The sequence below is a fragment of the Pelecanus crispus genome, chromosome 25 (assembly GCF_030463565.1).
Source record: "Pelecanus crispus isolate bPelCri1 chromosome 25, bPelCri1.pri, whole genome shotgun sequence".
Lineage (NCBI taxonomy): Eukaryota > Metazoa > Chordata > Aves > Pelecaniformes > Pelecanidae > Pelecanus > Pelecanus crispus.
The window spans coordinates 1,885,487-1,897,698 of record NC_134667.1 but is presented as its reverse complement, the minus strand read 5'-3'; the positions used below and the strand labels follow the sequence as shown (position 1 = coordinate 1,897,698).

Sequence of the window (12,212 nt, the reverse complement as noted above, 5' to 3'; positions counted from 1 at the left end):
TTTGCTCTCGCTGTTGCCCTTCCAGTTGTCTCCCCCATCCTGCTGGGAGGGAGGCAGTGAGTGCCTGGGTGGGGGTTTAGCTGCCGTCTGGGGTCACTGCACCACACGAGCACATAGCACCTAGGCTGGTATGTGCTTGTGAGGTCACTGCTGCCTGAGTAGCTGATAGGCCAAGAGGAGGCTCATGGCTTGTGTAGGAGCTTGTGAGGTCACTCTTGGCAGAGTAGCTGATAGGCCCGGACCAGGTGCAAGGCTTGTAGAGGTGCTTGTGAGGTCACTGGAGACTGAATACGTCAACAAGGAGTACATGGCAAACAGGGGGAGATGTGCTTGTGAGGTCACTCTTGGCAGAGTAGCTGATAGGCCCAGAGCAGGCCCCTGGACTCTGTAGGTTCTTGTGAGGTCATTGCTTCCTGAAGAGCTGACAGGGCAAGAGCAGGAACATGGTTTGTGGGGGTGGTTGTGAGGTCACCGGTTCCCGAGTAGCTGATAGGCCAGGTGAAGGCGCAAAGCTTGTGTAGGGGTTTGTGAGATCATTGGTGTCTGAATACTTCACAAGCCAGGAGAAGGCCCATGGGTTGTGCAGGTTCTTATGAGGTCACTCAGGCCTGAGGAGCTAATAGGCCAGGAGCAGGCTTATGGATTGTGTAGGTGCTTGTGAGGCTGCTGGTGCCTGAGCGGATGATGGGCCAGGAGCTGGCACATGGCTTGTGAATGTCCTTGTGATGTCAGTAGTGCCGGCATAGCTGGTAAGCCAGGAACAGGTCCATGGCAGGTGGAGATGCTGTGACATCACCTGTAGCTGCGTGGCGGATAGGCCAGCAGTATGCACATGGCTTGTGTACGAGCCTGTGATTTCCCTGCTGCTGGAATAGCTTTTAGGCCAAGAGCAGGCATGTGGCTTGTGTGGGTGCTTCTGATGTCATGCAGATCATATGGAGCCCCTACCCAAATGTGGCTTTTTGGAAGAAGCATCATCATCAGGAGCCCATGCACCACAGGCAGAGGTGTGACAGTGTAAGCCATGAGCACAGAGCAGTGGCAGCAGGAGGGGGTGAGGTCACGTCACCGATGGCACCCGTGGCCGTGGGGCTGGGTGCAGAGCGGCCGTGTGCATGAGAGGGGCACGACGGGGGACGGGAGCTGCCTGGCCCCGTGGCTGCCAGGCCGAAGGAGCAGCCCCTGCAGCCCTGGCTGGAGCAGTGGGGCTGGGGGTGGCTCGGGGGCACGGCAGGGATGTGCCTGGGCACGGTGCCAGGAGGAAACCACAGACTTCCTGCACGGGCGCTGCCAGGGGAGCGCGGCGAGCGCTGCGAGGCCACGTGGGCTGTGGTTTGTGCACCTGCAGGCTCCAGGTCCCGATCCACCCGCGGGGAATAACGGCACCGCAGTGACACGCTGAGAGCCAGGGACATGTCTGAGCCTCGGGGCTGCGTGTCTGCTGCCAGGGCAGGGCCATGTCCCAGCTCCGGCTCCTGCGAGGGACCCACCGTGGGTCTCTCCAGGGAGGGAGGCGTGAGCCAGCACTGCTGGCATGGAGCTCTTCCCCTGGCCAAGGCTTTTTCCCAGCTGCTGCTGCCAGCACAGCAGGGGCTGTGGCAGGGGAAGGGGCTGTTCCCTTCCCATCCTGACACAGGTCGCGCGGCAGTCCCAGCCCTGTGCTTCCCATGTCTCGGGGGTGCCGGAACACTCACGCCTTGGGCTCTTGGATGAGCCCAGTGCAGGAGATGCTCAGTGCTCCCTGTCCCCACAGCAGGCTGCAAGGAGTGACAGACTCCTTTCCCCTCCACGCTCAGCTCGTCCTGTGACGATCCCCCACCGCAGTGACCCTGACGCCCGCAGTGGGACAGAGATGTCCCTCATATATGGTCATGAACGGCGCTGGAGAAGTTCATTGGAGGACTGGTCTGTGTCGGAGGGGAGATAGCTGCCACTCATGTCTAAAAAGGTGCTGCTGTTTCGCTTGGCTCCTCCTGCAGCTGGGTCGGCATCTGCAGAGATATATCAGCCTGCCATCGTCGTTGTCCCCGTGAGTTGCCCGGAGCCGTGGCAGGGAGCGGGGCGCAGCAGGGCTGTGCCAGCGGGGCAGCAGGCTCAGGATGGGGATGGAGGGACTCCTGTCCCCTCGGGTGCTGTGCCTGCTCCTCTGGGTGCAGCTGTGCAGGGGTAAGTGCTGGCTCCCTTGTCTCACCGCCCAGGGCCAGTGGGTAGCGGCGGGGTATCAGGATTCCTTTGGGGCTGAGGTTGCTTTCCCGGCAACATTGGGACAAGGGTCAGAAGGTGCTCACGTCCATGGACCTTCTGCCTTTCCCTGTGCCTCTCTGTGTTTAAGGCAGCCCGTGCCTGGCTGCATTTAGAGACATCCCCCATCCTGGGGTACCCTTTGGGGCTCCTTGTTCCCCGGGCTGTGCCCCTGGGGCCAGCAGTGGTCCAGGGGGTGACGGCAGCAATGCGGGATCCCCAGGGCACAGCCAATCTGCGGGGTGCCCCGCAAGGTTTGTGTGCTGCTCAGTGCCCCCGGGTGCAGGGGAGCCCCGACCCCAGGAAGGCAGTTTGTATCCCCCAGAGAGAAGGGGAGCGGGCTGTCTGCACTCGCAGGCTGCAGAGAATTTTCCTTCCTGGGGGCCCCGGCCAAGCACAGGGGCTGGGCTGATGCCAGGGGCGAGGAGGGGACGTGGGTTGGGGGGATCCTTGGGATTGTGTCGGTGCTCCCTGAGGACACAGAAAGCCCTGGGGGTGGTGTGGGTTTGGGTGGTGCCAGGGAAGGTGGTGCCGGGGAAGCTGCGGGCGTGGGGGCATGGGGCTGTGCAGGGTGTGCTTGGCTGGGGAGGAGACGGTGCCCTGTGCAGGGCCTGGGGGCACGGTGTGTGGGTGGGCACGGGCAGGGGCCGTTGGCGTGGGAAGAGGTGCCAAGGGCTGTGGGGTGGTGAATAGCCCATCAGGGCTGGAGTTGGGCACCCCAGCCCTGCACAGACCGTGGGGACAGGAGGGACCCCAAAACTGCTGCAGGGACAGCCTGGAGGGGAAGGGGCTCCCACCCCGGTGCCTGTGATTCGGCCTGGGCAGGGGTGACCCTTAGACCTGCAGTCTGGAGCTCGGCACTCTCCTGACCGGTCCCATGTTGCTGTTTGAAGGGGCTGCAGAGCTGAGGCTGGAGGATGGCGGTGGGCCCTGTGCTGGGCGAGTGGAGGTGAAACACCAGGGCCAGTGGGGAACCGTGTGTGGTGACTACTGGGACAAGAAGGATGCTGCAGTGGTTTCTAAGCAGCTGGGCTGTGGGTCTGCTGTCACAGCTCCTCAGTATGGAGTCTTTGGGCCAGGATCTGGCCCCATTTGGATGGATGACGTTGATTGTTGTGGCAATGAGTCTGCCCTGTCTGACTGTAAACACCATGGCTGGGGACAACACAGCTGTAATCACTATTTGGATGCTGGAGTGACGTGTTCAGGTAAGGGGCCAGCCTGTTCCCCAGCTTTGGGACCAGGACAGGGGAAGGGACCTGGCTGTGCCCTCAGAGAGCAACAAGCGGGCACTGGAGCAGGGCTGTGGCTGGTCACACTGCCAGGCTGGGACTGTCATTGCTGCTGTCCCTGGTCCCTGAGGAAAGAGCAAGGGGAGCCCACCCTGTGTGTCCAGCCACTGCCAGGCCCCAAGGTGGCTCAGCCCACCCTCAGTGGGGGCCTGGGGCTGGGAGATTAATCCCTCTCCCTGCCCCGGGATGGCTGCTGGTTCCCATCTTTCTCCTCCCATTCAGCCAGGACCTGTCTGGCATTGCCGAGGGCCAGGTCCCCCCATGCCAGAGGCACCGGGAGCTGCTCACGTGGCCACCCACAGCCCCGGGGAAGGGCATGAGATGGCAAGGGACTTTTGGGTTGTGCCTGCTGGCAGAGAGGAGTCCCTCAGCCTCAGCAAAGGGATGTTCAGAGGGGAGGAGCGCTGGCCTTGGGCAGAGGAGCAGGGTGGCCCGTGGCACCTCATTCCTCTCCCAGGGTCCCCCCATGAGTTCCAGCCCATGGGGATACGGCCCCAGGCAGGCAGGGCCAAGCTGCTGCCCAGCCTTTCCTGCCTGCCCCAGCCCGCGGCTGCCCTGTGCCACAGGGGCTTTGCCAGCACTTGCACTGTCCTCAGTGCCTGTGCTTGCACCGGGAGCTCGTGTCAGCCCAGGGCTGCTCCTCTGCCCGCTCTCCTGCCCTCTGCCTGGCCCTTGGTGGGGATGTGCGTGCCTGGCACTGCACTCTGGCCCTGGCTGAGGACCCCCTCCCTGGGCAGGTGCCAGAGTGGGGAGCTGGCACAGCCACTGGATGCGGATACAGCCGTGCCATACCTCTGCCCTGTCCCATGTCCCACCTAACAGCCTGAGACAGCCTGGAAAGAAAGGCTGTGTTTCTGGCAGCTCCAAGGGGCTCCTCATCCTGGCCCTGAGCTCAGTGCACAGATGAGGCTGCAGCCGCCAGCAGGGCCTGGGCCAGTCCCCCTGGGCCCCAAGTGCTCTGGGTACTGCAGTGCCTGTGGCTGGTGCCAGGAAGCCCAGGGTCTCCAGGACAGCAGCAGTGTGCCTGAGCAGTGCCTACGGCTGGGGCTTTGGGACAGCAGCAAGCCCACAAGTGCTGTGATGATGCCTGAGGAGCGGCAGGGGGGCCCTGGTGTGTTTGTGCCATCGGCACCCACTGGCAGCGGTGGGGTGGTTGCGGTCTCTCTGCCTGTGGCCACCTTGCAGAGCAGCTGGGATGTAGGCACGTAACTGCCAGAGGGCTCTGGGAGAGCTTGAGGGGTCTTTGGTTGCTCCAGGATTTGTCCAGCTGGTCGGAGGGGACAGCCCCTGCTCAGGACGTGTGGAGGTCCATAACGGGAAAACTGTCTGTGACTCCGACTTTGGTCCCAAAGCTGCCGAGGTGGTCTGCAGGGAGCTCCAGTGTGGCACAGCCCTGTCCGTGCCTGGGGCAGCTCGCTTTGGAGAAGGTGTGGGTCCCATGTGGGACAGAGAGCTGCAGTGTGCCGGGAATGAATCCTTCCTCATTTTCTGCCCCAGGGGATCCCCCAGGGACCAGCCTTGCACCCATGCCAATGCTGTTGGTGTCACCTGCACACGTAAGGACTCAGGGTGGGGTGTTACATATCCGGGGGTGTGCTGGGGACAGGGGAGCAGGGCAGGGACCGTGCCGTGCTGGGTCCGCACTCTCATCGTTCTCTGTCCCCAGAGTACACAGGGTTCCGGCTGGTGAACGGCAGCACGGCGTGTGAGGGGAGAGTGGAGGTGCAGGTGCTGGGCACCTGGGGCACCCTCTGTGCCTCCCGCTGGGATCTCTTGGACGCCCACGTTCTCTGTCGTCACCTCGACTGCGGGTTTGCTGAGTCCATTCCCAGAGGAGGGCATTTTGGGAGTGGAACCGGACCTGTGTGGAGAGACTCATTCCACTGTGAGGGGACTGAAGCCCACCTGGGACAGTGCCCAGTGACTGCCCTGGGGGCCTCACCGTGCTCCCCCTGAGAACCACGCTGCTGTCATTTGCTCAGGTGGGTGCTGGGAAAAGGTGCCATGGCCACCCAAAGCAGGGGAGCCCGTGGCAGCACCAGCTGCATTTCTCCCTTGAGAAACCCTGCCTGCACCAGGAGCAACCTGGAGGGCTTTGCCTGCTCTCACCGACAGCTCCGATGTGGGAGAGCTGAAGAGTGAACGAGGTCAGGCATCTCTGCCCCCCAGGGCAGTGGCTCAGGCCCTGCGGCCAGCGCCAGGCGCGGGGTCCTCTGCTCTGCTGCTGCAGGACAGGCCCAGGATAGGGCTGTGGGGCTCAGCTCCATCCCTCTGGCTGCAGACAGCCCTGTCCCAGCCCCACAGAGACCCCCCCCCAGAGCCCAATCCCACGCCCGTGGGGGCTGCCCAGGTGCCCCCAGCAGCAGACCTGGGGGCTGAGGTGCAGAGCAGGGCTGGGCTTTGCCCTTGCTCCTGGTGCTTCCGGTCAGCACAAGACCCAACCTTGTGCTGTTTGCTCAGAAAGGCCCCCCGTGCTCTGCTCCCTGCCAGGGACACAGGCGCCCAGACCCCAAACCCAGGGATGCAGAGGGGCACAGACGTGCGGGCTCTGCCTGCTGTCTCAGCAGCGCCGGTGTCAGCGCTGAGGTTGGGCAAGGCTTGGCCAGCACTGCCTGTGCCCGGGTCCCTGCACCGGCTGCTGCTCCCTCCTGCGGGAGCTGCCCCATCGCCCTCAGCAGAGACGTGTTGGGTGGCTCTGCCCCACCAAGAGCAAAGACAGCGTCTTGCTCAGGGCCTGGGAAAGCAATCCTGTGGAAACGTGCTCCTGAAGCTGAGCGCAGAGGGCTAGGGCAGGCGGGTGAGCTGCAGGGTGCTGTGAGGGTTGCAGAGCCTGGGGAGGTGCTGCAGGTTTGTGGGCTCTGTGGTGCTGCCGAGGGCTGGGGCACGGCTGCTGTCCCCAGGCCCCGCTGGCTCCATGGCCCTGCGGCTGGTGGGTGGAGGGAGCCGGTGCAACGGACGAGTGGAGATCTTGCAGCGCGGGACGTGGGGCCGAGTCCTGGATGACGAGTGGGACGTGCGGGAGGCCAGCGTGGTGTGCCGTCAGCTGAGGTGCAGAGAGGCAGAAAAAGCCTACAACCCCGCGAAGCCTCAGAGAGGGACGGGTCCCGTGGGGCTGCGAGGGGTGCGGTGCGCAGGGCACGAGGCCGAGCTGAGCCTCTGCAACACCTCCCTGCCCGAGAGCGCAGCGGCGGCAGGGATTGCGGAGGACGTGGGCGTCGTGTGCGCGGGTGAGTGGCACTGCACGGGCCCCCCGGGCTCTGGGCTGGGTGGGCAGCAGCCCCTGAGGGCAGCTGGGGTTTCTTCCTGCTGCAGGGAGCCGGCAGGTGCGGCTGGTGAAGGGGCCCGGGCGCTGCGCTGGGAGAGTGGAGATCTACTACCAGGGCAGCTGGGGGACCGTCTGCGACGATGGCTGGGACCTGTCTGATGCCGCCATCGTTTGCCAGCAGCTGGGCTGCGGCGGGGCGGTGGAGGCGGTCGGCTCCGCTCGCTTCGGGGAAGGCTCCGGTCAGCTCTGGCTGGATGGCGTGAACTGCTCCGGGACCGAAGCTGCTCTCTGGGACTGCCCGGCAGGGTCCTGGGGGCAGCACGACTGCGCGCACAAAGAGGACGCAGGAGTCGTCTGCTCAGGTCTGTGCCGGGAGCTGTGGTGGGAGCCCAGCGCCCGGGGAGGCCGGGACGAGGGGAGAGCCGGCAACGGCCCAGGCTGTGCCTGGCTGCCTCGGAGCCCCTGCCCGAGCCTGTCCTGGGGACACCCCTGCACGAAGCCCCTCGGTCCCACGGGGGGTCCCTTGTCAGCTGAGCTGTGCCCAGGGCTTAGCGGGGAGGGCATGGGTGTCTCTCCGTCAGGGACTTCTCTCGGCCCCTGGCAAAAGGGTGACTTGCTGGCCGTGCCCCTGCCTGGCCAGGGCCTGCGGGGGGAAGAGGCTTCTCTGCTCCCACAGCCCCACACCAGCCTGTGCCCCTCTGGGGCCTTTCCTCCCAGATTTCATGGCCCTGAGGCTGGGGAACAGCAGCAACTGCTCCGGGCGCCTGCAGGTTTTCTACAATGGCACATGGGGGAGCGTTTGCTCCAACTCAATGACTCTCCAAACGGTGTCGCTGGCATGCAAGGAGCTGGGCTGCGGGGACGCAGGGACCCTGGAAACACGCCTGCCCTCTGGTAGGGTGTCTGGCCACGCCTGGCTGGATCGCGTGGAGTGTGGGGAGAGAAACAGCTCCTTCTGGCAGTGTCCCTCTGCTCCCTGGGACCCACGGTTGTGCGATGACCTGCGAGAGGAGACCCACATCACCTGCAGTGGTAATTCTGAGCTTCCTGGGCACCAGCATTGCCCCAGCTCCTGCTCCCTGCCGGGCACAGTCAAGCGCAGAGACAGGGCCCACGGGGGCTTTTACTGTACGTGCCAGACCCTGCTGCTTCTGGTGGCACAAATGGCACTTCAGCTCTCAGAGCCCCACACGTTCGTTCGCCAGCAGTTGCCAGCCGGCTGCCAGCAGCGCCCGGGGGAGGCAGCGGTGTCTCCAGGCAAGGTCTCAGAAGAGACCAGCCAGGGCTGCGAGGCGTGTCCCCTCCACGGACACCCTCCTGCTTCTCTGTGAGCCGGGGTCCCTTTGGGGCTGAGCAGCCAGGGTCCCCCACAGTGCCGTGCATGTCCCCTGAAGGAGCGGGGTTCAGCTGCTGCCGTGAGCGAGGCGGCACGGGGAGGCGTGAGCAGAGCTCAGCCCCACTCTCTGCTGCACGACCCCCTTCAGCAGCCCCTTCACGGCAGCATTGCCTTCTGCAGGGAGACGGCCAGAAACAGCCCCGGCCGTGGGGACCGTGTGCCCAAACTCCACGAGCTGCACAGGTAGCTGCTCCTCTGCATGCCCCTCTCTCCTGGCAGGGCTCTGCCTGCTGCCCGGTGCCCTGGGAGGTCTCTGCCTTCTCCAGACAGGGAGAAGATTCGTGCCGTGGGAGGCGAGAGCGGGTGCTCGGGCAGGGTGGAGGTCTGGCAGCGCGGCTCCTGGGGGACGGTGTGCGACGACTCCTGGGACATGCAGGATGCCGAGGTGGCGTGCAGGCAGCTGGGCTGTGGCCCCGCAGTGTCTGCCCTGGACGAGGCTGCGTTTGGGGAGGGGACGGGCCCCATCTGGCTGGAGCAGGTGGAGTGCCGGGGGTCTGAGCCATCTCTGCAGGCCTGCTGGGCTCGGCCTGGGGACAGCGGGGCCTGCCGGCATAAGGAGGACGCTGCCGTGCAGTGCTCAGGTGAGCGGCGGGGCTGGCAGCCCTTGCTGGGGTATTGGCAGGGAGCCGGGGCAGGCGTGTTCCCCACTGGGTCCCCTCATGGCTGCAGAGCTGCTGAGAGCAAGGCTGTGCCTGTGGAGCATGGGAGCCTGGTGCCAAGTGGGCAGCAGCCTCTGTGGGGCTGGATGTCCTCCGGCTCCTGCCTGCAGGGCCCTGCAGCCCCCAGGGGCATCTCCTGGGCTGCCTGCGCCATCCTGCCCGATAGCCAGAGCAGGGCCCTGGGCTCTGTCCCAGCCCCCCTGACCAGCCTCGCAGGAGGGGCAGTGTGGGTGGGGGGTGGCAGGGATATACGCACGCGTGCACACACACACGCACGGCTCCCTGGTACCCTCACAGCCACCCTCTCAGCCCAGTTCCCTTTCTCCCCTCTGCAGCTGCACCCAGGACGGCAGCACCAACCCCGCGAGCAGGTAACCTGTCCTCCCTGCCAGCGCTGGCTCTTCTCGGGGCCGCTGTGAGCCACAGCTGTAGGGAGGGGGCTCCTTGCTGGGGTGTGAAACTCCCAAGAGGAGGCACCGGGACAGCAGTGGGGAGGGGCGTTGGGGAGGGCTCTCATTTACCCAGCAGGGTGGGAGCTTCCTCATCCCTCACTCCTGGGGTCCCCTACCCCTGCTGTAGTGGGGGGGCAGCACTGGGGTGTGCCAGCCCCCACCTCTCCCAGGCCTGCTGCTGCCCTTTCTCTCTTCCTGCCCATGCAGATCCCAGCCGGGACCGTCCGACCGGCAGCGGGAGACTGTCGTTGCCCGTCATCATCTGCATCGTCCTGGGGGCCCTTCTCTGCCTGCTCCTGGCCCTCCTGGCCGGGCAAGTGCGAAGCGCCAGGGCTGGGCGCGCAGGTGGGTCCCGGGGAAAGATGCCTCCTGGCAAGGCCAGGGGTGCTGGCAGGTGTCAGTGAGCGGCACAGGCAGAGCTGGGGGGATAAGCGTGTGTGCTGCCTTCATTGCCATGTGCCGCCTCATCCACCGCCTGACCATGGGCCATGGGCCACCAGCAGCAAGGGGTAGAGAGAGTCCAGGCACGGTGGGAGTTAGGGACGGGGCGAGGAGAGAAATGGCCGAGCTGGGCTGGGGGAGGTGGGAGCAGAGGGGACACAGACGAGGACACGACACTGGCAGCGCTCCAGGCAGCTCTGGAGGGGTCTGTGGGGCAGGGGAGATGCCAGGAGGAACGTGGGGCAGCAGGGTCCATCCCTGTGGTTTCAGGCCCCCAGGCTGTTCCTCTGTGCAACCGTGACCTCCCCGCGGCAGGGCAGGGGCCGTGCTATGGATCCCTGGGGCAGAGAGGGGGCAGCTCCAGGGGGAGAGGAGAGGCGGGAGCTGCTCCAAGCTCAGCACCGGGGAGCTGATCCAGGGGCCAGAGGGGCACAAGGGCTGTCTCTGAGGAAACGCTGTGAGGGTGTCGCTGCCCCAGCTCACCTCCGTGGGGACATTGCCCTCACTGAGGAAGGGGTAGCAGTGAGCAGGCAGCGCAGCGGGGCTGTGCTGTGGCCAGAGCCTTTTGCTGAGCCCGGGGACCAAAGCAGGGGGAGCAGAGCGGGATCCTGTCCCCTCTCTGCCTGTCCCTGGGCCAGCCCTGCCGCTGTCCGCAGGCTCGGCGAGAGCGTGGGAGCCCTTCCCTGACGCCGTCTATGAGGAAATCAGTTACAACCTGGCATGGGAGGAGCAGGCGAGGTTCAGCGGCTCAGGTGGGTGTGGGTCCCTCATGGGGGCACATCTGCAGGGCTCTGTCCCCAAACCTCCACCTAGGGCTGACCCACGGCAGTCCCCTGGCCTACGGTCCCTGCAGCGCTGGGGTGTGTGGGGAGAGCAGCCGGGTCCTGGGCCCAGCAGAGGAGCTTCCTCCCCAGCAGTTCTTCCCATCGCAGCCAGGGACAGCCCCTCTCTGCCTGCCCCTGCATAAATCCCTGGGTGACACTGCAGGGCTGAGGGAAGGGGCTGTCCCGGGGCAGCTCTGGGAGCCCCGTTGAGGCAGGGTTGGTCCCAGGGGAGCAGGGCGAGTCCTGAGCCCTCCTCCCCACACAGCCCTGCCTCTGTGGGTCCCCCGTCCCCAGCAGCACTCACCACAAGCCGGCTCAGCAGAGCACACTCCCATAACAGCCGCTGCGCCTCTCTCCAGGCTCCTACTCAGAGGGGTCCCTGGCCAAGCTGCAGCCCTACCCCGCGGACAGCAAGGAGGAGGAGGGTCCGGGCTCAGCACCAGGTAACAGGGTGCGGGAAGGAGTGGATCTCTCCTCCCTGCAGCCATGTGAGGGACAGCGGTGTCACTGAGTGTCCCCACAGAGCTGGGGAGTCTCCTGGGGTGCTGCCAACACCAGGGTCTGAGCCCCACGGCCCTGCGCATCCTCCCGTCCTCTGCTCTGCAGATGTATCTCCTCAGTGTCACCAGCTCCCCTCTCCTTTCAGACGTCCCTGTCCTGCTTGGAAGTGACCCAGCGCATGGCTATGATGATGCCAGGGAGGTTTCTGCCCCTGGGGAGGATCCTGCCCCTGGGCAGGGAGCCTGGGAAATGCCCAGGGCACCAGAGGAGGGAGCAGGGCCCAGGGATGCCCCTGGAGGTGAGAGGGAAAGATGGCGCTGCCGCTTTATGGGATGCCATCCCTGGTGCCAGGTGAATCGCTGCCGTACAGAGAGCCCAAGCTCCTGGGATGGGGGACCCTGCCCTGGGAGTTTTCCCTGGGGGGCCCGGGGCTGGCAGAGGGAGCTGGACATGTCAGGAGGGAGGAGGAGACGGGAGGCAGGTGATGCAGAGAGCAGGAGGGGCACCCCATGGGGCCAACGTGCAATGGCCTGCCTTGCTGCTTGCAGGGGCAAACCTGCGCTCGCAGAGAAGTGCTGGGGCCCCTGCAGCTGAGGGAGATGCCTGGTTCCTGTCCCCAGAGAGCACAGGCTATGACGATGCTGAAGAGGTGTCTCTGGCACATCCCCCTGAGCACAGAAAGGCTGCGACAGCAGAGCTCAGTGCACAGCCATCCCTGAGCCCCGCGCCAGGAGAGCCCATCCCTGCCGTGCAGCTGGGTGCAGCCGGGAGCGAGGAGGGGACTTTGCAGCTGGGAGAGCCGTGAGCACCAGGGAACCGTCTCCCTCTTCCCATGGGCAGCGGAAACACCTGGCCATTGCCTCTCTTTTGATTCCCCTGGTTTCACGCTGTGCCTCCGCAGTTGTTCCTATTAAAAGCCTTTGGGGTATGACCCAGAGCTGGTGCTTGCCTGCCCGGCTGTCGGGGTGTCTCCCTGAGGCTGACTGGGGGGAGCAGAGCACAAAGACGTGGTGGTGGGGAAGGGGCACATCTCGGGGGCAGCGGGCTCGGGGTCAGGCTGTGGGGCTGCCAGAGCCCATGGTCCCTGGGCAATATTCCTGCTGGCAGAGACGTTTCCACCCTGCCAGCAAAAGTTTCCTAC

At 65.2% G+C, this 12,212-nt stretch overlaps 1 protein-coding gene across 1 annotated transcript in view; it reads left to right on the top strand.

Moving 5' to 3' along the window:
• The window catches only part of LOC142595943 (scavenger receptor cysteine-rich type 1 protein M130-like), a 57,727-nt gene extending 45,851 nt beyond the window's left edge, over positions 1 to 11,876 (top strand). Inside the window, 15 exon segments of the mRNA XM_075724814.1 lie at positions 3,123 to 3,449; positions 4,790 to 5,089; positions 5,200 to 5,483; positions 5,485 to 5,515; positions 6,434 to 6,760; positions 6,846 to 7,160; positions 7,516 to 7,830; positions 8,315 to 8,377; positions 8,461 to 8,775; positions 9,189 to 9,224; positions 9,513 to 9,650; positions 10,403 to 10,498; positions 10,930 to 11,013; positions 11,217 to 11,369; positions 11,620 to 11,876. Coding sequence (XP_075580929.1) covers positions 3,123 to 3,449; positions 4,790 to 5,089; positions 5,200 to 5,483; positions 5,485 to 5,515; positions 6,434 to 6,760; positions 6,846 to 7,160; positions 7,516 to 7,830; positions 8,315 to 8,377; positions 8,461 to 8,775; positions 9,189 to 9,224; positions 9,513 to 9,650; positions 10,403 to 10,498; positions 10,930 to 11,013; positions 11,217 to 11,369; positions 11,620 to 11,876 — 3,041 coding nt within the window.
• The last annotated feature ends 336 nt before the right edge of the window (positions 11,877 to 12,212 follow it).